The 14,848-nt window shown below is 45.6% G+C and overlaps 1 protein-coding gene across 1 annotated transcript in view; it reads left to right on the top strand.

Annotated features, from left to right (window-relative positions):
- Nucleotides 1–14,848, top strand: part of LOC129553672 (uncharacterized) — a 197,641-nt gene that overhangs the window by 90,544 nt on the left and 92,249 nt on the right. The window contains exon 2 of the mRNA XM_055422436.2: nucleotides 534–777. Within this exon, the coding sequence (XP_055278411.2) occupies nucleotides 560–777 (218 nt within the window). The 5' untranslated portion in view covers nucleotides 534–559. The remainder of the gene's footprint in view (nucleotides 1–533; nucleotides 778–14,848) is intronic.

The following is a 14,848-nucleotide window of genomic DNA, read 5'->3' as shown; positions in this document are numbered from 1 at the left end:
GTTTTTTCCTCCTTTGTTTGTGCATCACCTAAAAATTTTCCGTAGAATGTTACTTTTATTCTAAAAGAAAAATAGTGCCCTTAAAAGAAAAAACCTTACAGTTGATAGGCCCAATTGATAATATTTTCTAGTAAACATTTTATTTTATACTGGTTGCCTAAGCGCTTCCTTTATGCCCTTAGTGATGGTACAGATTTTGTCAGAAACAGTGTCCTCCTTGAAATACTTTGTGGAGCAGAACACCTCTGTAGAAATGTACTTTAAATTCTCACTGGTCAAATTCAAACAAAGGCTTCACCTGTTTCTGTCAGTGTGTCAAAACCTTTTAAACAAGGAATCCTTTTTAAAGTCAGTAGGTTTGTGGTAAGGACCTGGATTATCAGGGAAGATTTATTTCCTAGCCCAAAAAAAAAAAAAAAAAGTCTAATTTCCTTTTGAAACCAATGGCCAAGATTTAATGCAATTGCCTTTGTAAAACTAAAATCAAGATTTCTGAAGACCATCCTCATCCTTTGTTGCTTTTTCTCTTGAAGGTACTGTCCAAGGCAGCAGCTCCACTATGACCCCATGGGTTTCGAGGCTGCTTCCTAGGAATGGCCGTTCCTTGGCTACGGCATCAGAGAACCAGCGAGCTGAGGTTCGCCATCGGCACCAGGAGGCCTACAGGTACTTCTTGCCCATCCAGACGAGGTGGCAGGACAATGACCAGTACGGCCACGTGAACAATGTTGTGTACTACAGCTACTTCGACACGATCATCAACCAGTATTTGATCAGGTAGGTGTGGGCTCTGCATCCCCCATCCTCATGTCTCCTTCTGGGCGTGCTCTGGTTGGGGGAAGGGCAGGGCATTCTGGGAGGAGATGCCTATTCTCCTCTAGTGTTTTTGCCGGTATGGCTCCTTTGTTGAGCCAGCTTAAAGTCAGGTTATTCTGGAGAACAGCTGTACCAATAGGTGAGTGAGGAGGATACTGTTGCCCTGCAGCTCCTGAAGTCGCAGGTGTTTGTCTGTCTTGGTCCTTTGCACTAAACTGTCAGCAAATGTGCAGGCTTTGAATCTCAATTAAGCAACTACACAACAAGCCATGTAATATCCAAACCCTGAAACTTGAGCAGACAGTGACATCAGCCCTCAAGGCCTTTTTGTGAGGAAAGCAGCTGCTTCCCTCACCGAGGGCACATAAAGGGGAGGAGAGAGAGACTCAAGAGTAAAGATGCATATTGTAGCCTTTGAACACCATGATGACAGGACTGCTGCCTGAAGTGTGTTTGCAAGATTGGTTAGTGTATGTTTGTTAATATCGTTCTCTGTATGAAAGACTGGGCTGCACAGAGTGAGTGAGTGAGTGAAGCCGCGCAGTCGTGTCCGACTCTGCGACCCTGTGGACTGTGGCCCACCGGGCTCCTCCGTCCGTGGGATTCTCCAGGCAAGAGTACTGGAGTCGGGTGCCATTGCCTTCTCCAGGGGATCTTCCCGACCCAGGGATCGAACCCGGGTCTCCCACATTGCAGGCAGACACTTTAACCTCTGAGCCACCAGGGAAGTAGTTTGGATCAAATTATTTACCCTTATTGAGTCTTTTGTAAAAATAACTCACATATATTGAGAGTTTTCTCTGTGTCTAGCACTGCGAAGCCTTTTGCACAGCCTTTCTTGTTTAATCCTAAAACAACGTGATTAGAGAGTAGCAGATTGTCGGTCCACTGCCTGAACCTCCTTGCCTGTATCTTTCAGGGCATGCTGGCCTGACTGTCAGCTATCAACACTAACATTTCTTTGCCTTAGGACTTTCTCTGGCCACCAGAGCCCCTTCTGTAGGCAGGCCAGAAGTGCAAGGAATCAGTGCTCCCTAAAAGCAACCTTCAATCACTGACTGATGGGAGTTAGTGTATCATCTGAATACCCCAACTTCCTTACTCCTTGTATAAGTTATCTGAGCTGCATGCTGTACACAGGCTCCCAGGTTTGCCTAGTGGGATTAGACTCCATTTCACAGATTGCTGGCTTGGAAAAAACTGAGATAAAATTTACATACCATAAAACGTGAAAGTGAAAGTCGCTCAGTCGTGTTGGACTCTTTGTGACTTCATGGACTATATAGTCCATGGAATTCCCCAGGCCAGAATACTGGAGTGGGTAGCCTTTCCCTTCTCCAGGGGATCTTCCCAACCCAGGGATTGAACCCAGGTCTCCCGCATCACTGGCGGATTCTTTCCCAGCTGAGTCACAAGGGAAGCCCACCATAAAACGTGCTATTTTAAAACCATTTAAGCATACAATTTGGTGGTTTTAGTGTATTCACAATGTTGTCTGGCCATCGGCACCATCTCATTCCAGAACTCCATCACCCCTCCTTAAAAGAAACCCCGTATCTGTTAGTAGGCATTCTCAGTTTCTCTCTCCTCCCATCCTCTGTCTCCATAGATTTGCCAATTCTGGACATTTCATATAAATGGAATCATACTCTATGTGATCTTTTGTGTCTGGTTTCTTTCACTTAGCTTTACGTTTTCAAGGTTGGTCAATATTGCAGCTTTTATTAGTACTTTGTTTCTTTTTACAGCTGAATAATAATCCATTGTATTGATATTTTGTTTGTTCATTTGTCATTGGATGGACATTTGGGTTGTTTCCACTTTTTGGCTATCATGAATAATGCTGCTATGCATATGTGTGTAAAAGTTTTTGTGGGGACATGTTTTCAGTTCTCTTGGGTATGTACCTAGAATGGAATTGTTTGAATCATATGGTAACTTATATATTTAACTTTTGAGTAGCCATCAAACTGCTTTCCATGATGACTATATTGTTTATATTCCCACCAGAATGATGAGGATTTCACTTTCTGCACATCCTTGCCAATATTTGTCGCTATCTGCCTTTTTCCTTGTCATCATCCTGGTGGATATGAAGTGGTATCTCATTTTGATTTGCATTTCCCTGATAACTAATGATGTTCAGGATATTATCATGTGCTTGTTGGTCTTTGGTATATCTTCTTTGTAAACATACCTGTTCAGATCCTTTCCCCATTTTTCAACTGGAGTATTTGGATTTCTATTGTTGGGTTGTGAGAGTTTTTATATATTCTGAATACTTCACCCTTATTATATCTGATTCACAAATACCTTCTCCCGGAGATCAAGATGTTGGAGTAGAGGGATGTGGAGCTCACCCACTTCCACAAATACATCAAAATATATCTACATGTGGAATAATTCTCAATAATATCTACTGAAAGCCTGCAGAAGATCTCATGTAACCAAGGCTGCAAGAAATATCCCCACCTGCTTGGGTAGGACTATGGGAAAAAGGGAAAAGACAAATACTTTCTCCCTTTCTGTGTTTTTTTTTTTTTTTTCACTTTCTTGCTAGTGTCCATTGACATGCATGAGGTTTTAATTTTGATGATAGTGGTAACTTCTTAAATAGCAAATGCTTTATTGGCTACTTTCTCCTCTTGTCCCTTCCTCACTTCTGCAGGATGATTTAATCTATAAGATGTACCTTATAGTTTGCGCTCACAGTGCAAATTTGCTATGTATAGAGAAACTAAGTGTCTTCTTTCTTCAGAAGAACAGAACAACTTTCGCTTGAGACTGCCTGGTTCTCTCATCTGCTTTGTGGTCCTGAATCGTCACGCAAATTCTGCTTTGTGAGCACCTGTCAGTGATTCCTCTAGAACTGGCTTACACTTGCTTACTTATGAATAATAAATGTTTTTTTTTCAGCACTTGTGTTAGCTTTTAGGAGAATGTGTGCTTTATACTTTGAAATCCACAGCAGGAGGTAAAAACCGTATTTGAGGCTTTTTGTAATTTCACATCATTTGTCACATAGGGAAACTTGACAATGAAGTTTCCCAACTCGCTCCAGGGCTACTTAGTCTTTTTAAAGGAAGGATCAGCCTTGTAATTTCTTTGGGTTGACTCTTAATTTTATTGCAGTTGAGAGCTAGTGGTGTGTCTTAGTCAGTTTAGGTTGCTAGGTGTGTGTGTGTGTGTGTGTCTGTGTGTGTGTGTGTGCGCGCGCGCGCGCACGTGCAAGTTGCTTCATTCGTGTCTGACTCTGCGGCCCCATGAACTGTAGCCTGCCAGATTCTTCTGTCTGTGGAATTCTGCAGGCAAGAATACTGGAGTGGGTAGCCATTTCCTCCTCCAGGAGATCTTCCCCACCCAGGGATCAAACCTGCATCTCTTATGTCTCCTGCATTGGCAGGCAGGTTCTTTACCACTAGTGAGTGCCACCTGGGAAGCCCTGGGTTGCTCCAATAGAAATACAAATTACTGGCTTGAATAACAAGTTTCTTTCTCCTAGTTCTGGATGCTGGGAAGCACAGATCAGGGTGCCAGCGTGGGCGAGTTCTGGGAAGGGCCCTCTTCTTGGTTTACAGACACCTGCCTTCTTGCTGTATCCTCTCATGACCAAGAAATGAGAGGTAGAGCCACCCTTAAGACCTCATCTCAATCTGATTACCTCCCAGAGACTCCCCCTCCTTCCTAATACCATTCCATCAAAGGGTAGGGTTTCAATATTTGAGTTCGAGGGGGAACACAGACATGCAGTCTACAACATCGCTTTTGTGACTTTTGAAGTCTTCCATTTGTAAATGGGCCTTCTAGAAAGGCAGTATGCAGAGCGTGGTTGAGTCCTTCACCCAGTGGAGATTGTGTCTGTGTAGTCTCAATTCGTTATCAACCATTTCATCCAGGTTCTGCTTCTGCCAGTCTTGGGGGATAGGGAATGGGGTTGGCAGCATGTGAGGAAGAATTTCTGCCAGAGTAGTGTCCTGTTTCATGTAGAAATCCCCCGATATTACGCACTGACTCCAAAACTGTGAAAATACCCTGACCGTTGTGACCAGAGACTTACTGATCATGACAAAAAATGGATTTACCTTCATACGTTTTCTAAGAGATCTGAGGGTTGTTTAATAGGCTGCTCACTTGACTGTCAGAAGCCAAGCCAGGACCTCAGAGAGGTGTGAGGACCCTGGGAAGACCAGCTAGGGAGAGGCAGGCTCATTTCCCCAGTGCGAGTCAGTGCGAGGAAGGCAGCAGGTCAGGTGGAAGCGGTGCCTCCCAGCCTGGCCTTCTTGCTGGCCCTCTTCCACCTGGCTTTTCGAAAGATGCAGGGTGGGATAATAAATGAAGCACACCTGTGTCTAGAAGAGTCCCTCTTTGAGGAGGGTTTTCTCCAGGAGAGAGAACCAGGGTATAATGGAGGGTGTGGAGGGGGAAGGAGAGAAAGACAGTAGAAGAGGCCACGCAGACCGCCCAAAGTTCCCATCACTTTGACTCGCAGAAGGGGTTAAGTCATTCTTGAACAGTTTATCGCTCATCAATTGTAATTAAATATGTTTATATTAAATTATGTTCTGTAATTAATGTAAAATCCTTTAGCCTATGCTGTTATTAGAACCAGATGCTGAAGTACCAACAGTATTTCAACATGACTGTGCTGCCTCGCCAGCTGTCTAACTGTAATTACTTTAATCTCAGCTTGTTATCTAATTATCACCTTTGTAAAGGGAAAAGTACTCTCTAATGCTTACTGATTGTTTCAGATGATGATGAAGAGCGGGGAACAGCTGTCAGAGATCGTGGGCCCTGCTTATCACCACGAAGGTACTTATCCTGAGACCTAGGCTGGGCCAAACTGCTGAAAAAAGATGTCCCAGGCAGGAACTGGGGACTGGACAGTAAGGGAGACAGGTGTGCTGGTTAAGGGTGTGGCCCCTGTGGATAGACTGTCAGGTGACGTCTGCCTCCTCCAGTGATGGCTGGGGGGACAGGTTAGTTAATCTGTTTAAGACTCAGTTGCCCCAACTGTAACATGGAGACAGTAATAATACTAGAATCTACCTCGAGGATTGCTGTGGAAACCAAATGAGATACAGTATATGAAGCTGTTAGCACAGTGTCTGATAAAATATACATACTTAATAAATGTTAACTATTTTTTCTTTTTGATAAAAGTCAGTGTTTTTAATATTTCCATCTTGGTCTTTCAAACAATTGAAAGGGTGTCTAAGTGCCAGCAGCTTGACATGACCAGTGTGTTTTCCAAGTAATGCTGAAGTCTGTCCTTTTGGGACTGAAATTTACCTTTGCATTGCTTATTCAAAAATGGTTCACCCAACCAATGTAAATAAGTATTGTCAGGGAAATCTTGAAGCTCTTGAGGGGAAATAAACTGTTTTGGAGTATCCTTCAGTACTTTATGCATGTGCTTGCGTTTCATCAATTGATTTGGTAACTGTATTTCATTCCAAAATAATCATTAAAACAGATAGTCTTAGGATGTTTATTAAGCCTTTACTATCCTCTCAACTCGGAGAAGGCAATGGCAAGCCGCTCCAGTACTATTGCCTGGAAAATCCCATGGATAGAGGAGCCTGGTGGGCTGCAGTCCGTGGGGTCGCTAGGGGTCGGACACGACTGAGCGACTTCATTTTCACTTTTCTCTTTCACACATTGGAGAAGGAAATGGCAACCCACTCTAGTGTTCTTGCCTGGAGAATCCCAGGGACAGGGGAGCCTGGTGGGCATCCGTCTATGGGGTCACACAGAGTCGGACACGACTGAAGTGACTTAGCAGCAGCAGCAGCAGCATCCTCTCAACTTTGCCTCTCAGGGCTGCACTCCCATCAGAGGGGAGCTGGCAGTCTCTTCCTGCTGTGAAATAGAACCTCTGTCTGTCCAGTTGACTGTGAGGTCCTTGAGGGCAGGACAGGACCTTCATCATTCTTCTGTATCCTGAGTAGATAGCCCTGCCTCAGTAAGTATTCCTGAAAGAACTAAACAGAAGAACTCAACCTCAGACCATGCTGATCACCCAGCGTTTTTCCTTTCCCAGTGGCAGGATGAAACACTGCCTCCTGGGGCTGCAGGGCAGGTCTCAGTCTCCCATGCTTGTTTTTGCCACCTATTGCTGGGCTCCCGTGGTGGCTTAGTTGGTAAAGAATCCACCTGCAATGCGGCAGACCTGGGCTCGATCCCTGGTTGAGAGGATCGACTGGAGAAGGGGTTGGCAACCCACTCCAGTTTCCAGGTGACTGTAGTCGTAAAGAACTCGCTTGCCAGTGCAGGAGACATAAGAGACGCAGGTTCAATCCCTGCAATCTTCTCAGGGTCAGGAAGATCCCCTGGAGGACGGCATGGCAACCCACCCCAGTATTCTTTCCAGGAGAACCCCATGGACAGAGGAGCCTGGTGGGCTACGGTCCATAGGGTTGCAAACAGTCAGACACAACTAAAGTGACTTAGCATGCACACACCGCATCCTCATGCCAGGAAACCACAAAGCAGGCCTGCAGGGAGAAAGATCAGAGCGTGCAGTGAGGTCTGACCTTCATGGTGACACATTAGCCATGTGTGGTTCAGCAGCGAGAGGAGCAGGAGACCTGAACTGACCCATCCCAAGGCAGGCCACCTGAGAAGGGCAGAGTAGCGGGTCTTTAATGTCAGGAATGCCCAGGTACAAAGAGGGCTGCTTTGCAAGAAAGTGAAGTCGCTCAGTCGTGTCTGACTCTTTGCAACCCCATGGACTGTAGCCCACTAGGCTCCTCCGTCCACAGGATTCTCCAGGTAAGAATACTAGAATGGGTTGCCATTTCCTTCTCCAGGGGATCTTCCCGACCCAGGGATTGAACCCAGGTCTCCCGCATTGTGGGCAGATACTTTAACCTCTGAGCTATCAGGGAAGCTTTGCGAGAAGGCTCCTACTATTCATCAGAACAGAAATATTATGAACTCTGTATAAACTCCCTTCAGTAGAAGGCACACACCCAAGTCTGGAGTTATTCTTGGTTATAGTATATTTGGCCCTTCTCTGGTGACCCAGTGGTAAAGAATCTGCCTGCAGTGCAGGAGGGGCAAGAGACATGAGTTTGATCTCTGGGTCGGGAAGATCCCCTGGAGGAGGGCATGGCAACCCACTCCAGTATTCTTGCCTGCAGAATCCTATGGACAGAGGAGCCTGGTGGGCTACAGTCCGTGGGGTCACAAAGAGCTGAACATGACCGAAGTGACTTAGCACACATGTACACACAGTATATTTGGGTATTGAAGAAAATAGCCTAAAATGAGAGAATCAGCCCAGCAGCAGATACCTTAAGTCTCTGTCTGAGCCTCATCTCCCATCACTCCTCTCATGGTTTCTTTGTCTCCTGCAATGGTAAAACCACCTGTCGTTGCTCACCAGCCGTGTGCTGATTTGCAGGTCTGTGCATTTGGTTCCGGAGAAGGCAATGGCAAGCCACTCCAGTACTCTTGCCTAGAAAATCCCATAGATGGAGGAGCCTGGTATGCTGCAGTCCGTGGGATCGCTAAGGGTCGGACACGACTGAGCGACTTCACTTTCACTTTTCACTTTCACACATTGGAGAAGGAAATGGCAACCCACTCCAGTGTTCTTGCCTGGAGAATCCCAGGGACGGGGGAGCCTGGTGGGCTTCCGTCTAAGGGGTCACACAGAGTCGGACACGACTGAAGTGACTCAGCAGCAGCAGCATTTGGTTCAGCTGTTGCCTCTACCTGGAACGCCCCTGCTCCTATTCTTCAACAGTCCACCCTCCCAACCGCCTGTCACAGATATTAATGTGACTTGTGCCCATTTTCTGTATCCCCGTAGGATCCTGGCTTTTCTGTACCAGAGACCCAGAAACTTTCAGTAAACAGCCAGATACGAGGTATTTTTGTCTTGGTGGTGGGCTGTGTGGCAGCTCTGAGACTCTGCTGCTGTGGTGGGAAGGCAGCTGTAGACAGCATGTGGTTGAATCAAGGAAACCTTAGTGGAGTTCCCTGCTTGCTCCGCTTCTCTGTGCTCTTGTGGTTTCACAGTCCAAGTGACTCTTCTGGCTGCTTTGTCATGATCATTAATGCAGTGTGACTGAGTTTTTCCTCTCCTGATGACGTGTCACCCAAATCTGAACTCCTCAGACTAGGGACTGCAGTGTCTTAGCCTTGCTTTCCTCACAGAGCAGAGCTGAGACCAGCTTGTGCATACAGGTGGTTTGTTTTAGAAATGGATCCCCAAGGAGAAGGAGGGGGGCCCAGGAGGAGTGAACTCGAAGGAAGCCCAACCCAGTATTACTGAGCTGATCAGCAGAGTGGGCAGCAGCAGCCGGATCCCACTGGGCATCCTCCTCCCCCTCTAGGCGCTGTATAGAATGGGCCTTGGAGTTCTCTACCCACAGGACAGAAACAGGAGCATTTATCCGCTGCCTCCATCCCTCCTTAGTCAAGGTTTGCCCCAAGGAGTGTTAGCTCCTTTTTCCTCCAAGTGTGTACATGTGTTAGATTCACTGAGCAGATTTCTGCAACCCTAGGTCAGAAAGCGGGAGACTCTCCACATTGTCCAGGCAGGCAAGGGGCTGCCCGGTCACGCTTGAGCACCAGCAGGGCCGGTTGCTGCAGCAATGGCTGGAATTCAAAAGGGGGAACTAGAGGAGGTGAGGCCCCGTGGCAGAGCTGTCCGAACGTGTCCTGTACCTGTTCCGTTGCCTGTGCAGCGGCGGTGGTGAAGAGGGCAGCGTGGGTGCCAGACTGCTCAGGCTCTGCTCCTGCTGCTCCTCCTCACTGACTGTGTCATCCCAGGCGGCCTCCTTAGCCCCTGCTCCTTCATTCCTCTCTGGAGTTGGGGTTAGAGTCCTTACTTCGAAGGCTGTTGTGAGGGACAGGGTGCTTAGAAAGGGGCCCATGTTACGTGCTCAGCCAATGATAAGTGTTCAGTGTTAGTTGCTCAGTTGTGCCCGACTCTTTGCGACCCCGTGGACTGCAGCCCACCAGGCTCCTCTGTCCATGAGATTTTCCAGACAAGGATACTGGAGGGTGTTGCCATTTCCTTCTCCAGGGATAGGTACTTAGTAAACACTGAAGGGTTTTTGACAGTGGGCTTTCGTAAGCCGATACTTCTATCTTTGTTTATTTTTTAATGTTCGAATAAATATATTTAACACTCCTTTCAAAAGAGTATTGAAATACTGAAATACCTTACCAAATAAATAAATCTTTTTCATTAGAAATGGAAAAATAGAAAATAAGAAAAAAAAAAAAGACACAAATCATCAACCTACTGCTGAGATTGAGCATGACATTAACCTCTGAGCTTCCTAGCACCCAAGAAAACAAGGGAAGCAAGCTATATAATTTTATTATCTGATAAGAGAAAGCATATTATTTCTTCCAGAAAAAACAAACTTTTTTCTCTCAAATTCTAAAGGAAATTTAAAGGAATTTACTAAGGAGGCTTGAGCAACAAAATCAAAAGGGTGTAACTAGTGTGGAAAGAGAGATTTTTATCTGTTGCAGGTCTGACTGGTACTTGCCATGTGTGGGTGCTCACTGAGCAAATGAAAAATGGGAAGTGTTTTCAGTGGCAGACTTTCTTTTGAAAGAGCTGGTATCCTGTCTCTGATAATGGGTATAAAAGCGTGACTCTTAAAAGAATCTGCCTGCAATGCGGGAGACCTGGATTCAATCCCTGAGTTGGGAGGGCATGGAGGAGAAGAATACCCACTCCAGTGTTCTTGCCTGGAGAGTCCCATGGACAGAGGAGCCTGGCAGGCTACAGTCCATGGGGTTGAAAAGAGTCAGACGTGACTGAGCAACTAAGCACAGCACAGCGTAAGATTTGGAGCCAGCGTGGAGGACAGGGGTGAGTGGGTCTGCCCCTGGGGGTGTGTGTGGAGGACTGGGGGTTGGCGGCAGGTCTTTCAGCTGCCTGCTTGCGCAGAAAGCTGGCCTGACCGCACAGACCTCTGCTGCTTCCTCATTCCAGGTCTCCTTCCTTGGTTCTCCAGCTCAGGCTGACTGAGCAGGCTCTTTCTGCATCTTCCTGAGGACAGTCTTGCCTGTCCTCCCAGCATGAGGCTTCCCTGGCTGGGGTGGCCCTGGGTGTCCCAATCAGCCAGACACCACACAGGGCTCTGCCTGTCTTCTTCTGAGTCTCATCTCTGAGACCCGGTATGGACCGTGTGCCCTCTTGAGTACATTTGTATCTCGGGGTCTCCGTTTACATATAGTTTCTCCATCAACCTCAAGTTCTCAGTTCAAATATTATGATCTACCTCCCCGAGTCCACAGAAATCTCATTATAAGTAAGATAATCTCATTTGCCGGTGTGTGCTATAACCCACAGGCTCGGAAACGTCCAGATCCAGGATGCCTGGGAAGTTGGGCTGTCAGATTAATATACTGTGTGAAAATTGGGGCCGGAGGTCACCAGTCTCCTGATACACAGATCTCCCTCTGAGAATCTCATTTCATTCAGACTATCAGATTAGAAATACCCTAATTATCGCACTGAAATTAAATTACTTTATGTTAGGGTGATATAATGAACAACCATAAATGGTAGATACACAACCAGTCATCTTATTAGTCACAGCAAGACCAGACCTTACGCTAAGTGGACCTTGCTGACTGTTGTCAGCCAGTCCACAAAAAAAGGGCAAGGGAGAGAGGAAGACGAGCTAGTTCTTGTGATCTTGTGGCGTGGGCTCCTGCTGCATTCCTCCACTGAGCTGCTAAGAGTTTCTCCCCAGAGGCACTGCTTCTGGGCATCAGTGGGGGGAAAGAGCTATAAAGCGGCCACTGTGCTCCTGACTTATTCATCCCTATGGCATTGGGAGGTCTCATGACTTACAGGACAGGACCAGGCACCCACAGTCCTTCACTTCCTTTTTAAAACATTTTTAATATAAATTTATGTATTTTAATTGGAGGCTAATTACAATATTGTATTGGTTTTGCCATACATTGACATGAATCTGCCACGGGTATACATGTGATCCCCATCCTGAACCCCCCTTCCACCTCCCTCCCCATCCCATCCCTCTGGGTCATCCCCGTGCACCAGCCACGAGCATCCTGTATCATGCATCGAACCTGGACTGGCGATTCATTTCACATATGATAATATACATGTTTCAATGCCATTCTCCCAAATCATCCCACCCTCGCCCTCTCCCACAGAGTCCAAAAGACTGTTCTATACATCTGTGTCTCTTTTGCTGTCTCGCATACAGGGTTATCGTTATCATCTTTATAAATTCCATATATATGCGTTAGTATACTGTATTGGTGTTTTTCTTTCTGGCTTACTTCACTCTGTATAATAGGCTCCAGTTTCATCCACCTCATTAGAACTGATTCAAATGCATTCTTTTTAATGGCTGAGTAATACTCCATTGTGTACATGTATCACAGCTTTCTTATCCATTCATCTGCTGATGGACATCTAGGTTGCTTCCATGTCCTGGCTATTATAAACAGTGCTGCGAAGAACATTGGGGTACACGTGTCTCTTTCAATTCTGGTTTCCTCGGTGTGTATGCCCAGCAGTGGGATTGCTTGGTCATATGGCAGTTCTATTTTCAGTTTTTTAAGGAATCTCCACACTGCTGTCCATAGTGGCTGTACTGGTTTGCTTTCCCACCAACGGTGGGAATATAGAATATAGTTGCTTTACAATACTGCGTTAGTTTCTGCTGTACAGCAAAGTGAATCAGCTATGCGTATACATATATTCCCTCTTTTTTGGATTTCCTTCCCATTTAGGTCACCACAGAACACTGAGTAGGGTTCCCTGAGCTATATGGTAGGTTCTCATTAGTTATGTTTTATACATAGTGTCATGTATATTAATATATATGTCAATCCCAAACTCCAATTCATCCCATCCTCCCTTTCCCTCTTTGGTGTCTATATGTTTGTTTTCTACATCTTTGTCTCTATTTCTGTTTTGCAAATAAGATCACTATACCATTTTCTAGATTCCATGTATATGTGTTAATATACAATATTTGTTCTTCTTTTTCTAACTTACTTCACTCTATATAACACTTTCTAGTTCCATCTGTGTCTCTACAAATGACCAAATTTCATTCCTTTTAATGGCTGAGTAACATTCCATTATATATATGCACCACATCTTCTTTATCCGTTCCTCGGCTGATGGACATTTAGGTTGATTCCATGTCCTGGCTATTGTAAATAGTGCTGCAACGAACAATGGGGTGCATGTGTCATTTTGAATCATGGTTTTCTCTGGGTATATGCCCAGTGGTGGGATTGCTGGGTCATGTGGTAGTTCTGTTTTTAGTTTTTAAAGGAACTTCCGTACTGTTCACTTCTTAATTCCAGAAACCTTCCAGGTACCTGTCAAGTGATATGGCTCTGTTGCCAGGGTGCACCTGTCCTCCTAGAAGGACTAACCTCTATCAGTTGTATTTGTTAAAGTAAATAATGCTAGCAACTATAATGAATTACCTCCAAATCTCAGTGACTTAACACAGCAAAAGTTTATTTCTTGTTTAAATCACTGTCAAATGGAGGTCTCTGTGTGTCCGTGTGTGTGTGTGATGTTTTGTCCATTCAGTTACTCAAGAACCCACCTTGTGGTTTTGAGCTCCTGAAGATCAGATTTCTCAAGAACAGGACTATTGACATTTTGGGACTAGATAATTCTTTGTTGTGGAGGACTGTCCTGTGCATTGTAGGATGCTTAGCTGCATCTCTAACCTCTACCTGTTAGATGCCAGCTGGACATCCTCCCAGTGTGATGGCCAAAAATGCCTCCACATATTATCAGATGTCCTCCTCAGGGGAAGGGGACAAAATTGTCCCGAGAACCACCGAATAGCCAGTACTATCACTTTAAAATGCATATTCCTTTGAACTTCTCTCTCAGGCAGAGGATATATAGATACATTTGGGAAGAGATCATTGTATGTGCTGATGACCCATCATTGGACTTGGTACCTTAATGCTTATTATTATCTGTGTTGTTGGCTGTGTCCTATGGGTCATTTCCCTGAGAGGTGAAGGGATGTACTGTCTGTTTTACTAACTTATTGCCCAGGTGATAACATCACACCTTAAAATTGTGCTACTAGGTAATTCTGTAACAAAGAGTTTTGGGGTTGGACACTCTTGTCCTGAATGCCTGAGTTGGCTGTGCCATTGCCCTTGTGATTATGGGTGAGTCAGGTCACTGCCAGGGTAAGTGAGACTCTGAACACCTACTTCCCTTGATGGGTTTTGGCAAACAACTCCCCCTCCCACATCCCTTCTAATCTGGCTGCCCTTTACAACTTTTCCATGGCATCCAATTTGCGTTTCAAATAAAGGCAAAGCTCCTCCACAGGTCCTACAGAGCCCTGCAGGGTCTCCCCTTTTTAAGGCTCTTCTGGTGTCTCCTTCCCCTGTTTTACCAAGCTTAACGTATCCTGGCCTTTCTCCACACCACCCCCACCCCAGCTTTCACCAAGCCCCTGACCTTGTTGGGCTTTGCCTATGCTGTGCCCTCTACCTCAAGGGTTTCCCTTCTCTATTCTCCTGGCTCTTTCTGATCTTTTAGTTCTCAGCTGTATGGTCACTTTCTTGGGGATGTCTTCTGGATGCCCTGACCGACTCTAATCCCCCTTTCCTGGGCTTTCTCTCAGCATCGCCCACAGGATCACATCAGAGTTGCAGTTTTACATTCACTGCAACAGCCGTTTGAATGCATCCTGTGTCTGTCATTTGTAATCACCACAAGAGCTGTGAGTCAGGTCATATACCAGGGCCTGGCAGAGTGCCTGGCACATAGTAGGTGATAATACCTTTTTCTTGCATGAATGAATTAGAGATTTGGGCTGTCTGGAAATATTAGTCAATCAGGCCTGACACTGAAATGCAACCTGTTTAAGTCACTGTAAAACTGCTGACAATTATGAAATATGATTCCCATGTTAAGCTCAAGGGACCCCCAAAAAAGCTAAGGTGGTCAGTGAATATGGTGTGGCATTCAGTATATCAGTCAGCCTGACTTAATCATTTCTACTGGAAATCTCATTAGAAC

This window comes from Moschus berezovskii, chromosome 14 (assembly GCF_049115385.1).
Source record: "Moschus berezovskii isolate FMDL1 chromosome 14, NW_MosBer_1.0, whole genome shotgun sequence".
Lineage (NCBI taxonomy): Eukaryota > Metazoa > Chordata > Mammalia > Artiodactyla > Moschidae > Moschus > Moschus berezovskii.
Note: the sequence above shows the minus strand (reverse complement) of the source record. Positions and strands in the feature narration are given on the sequence as shown.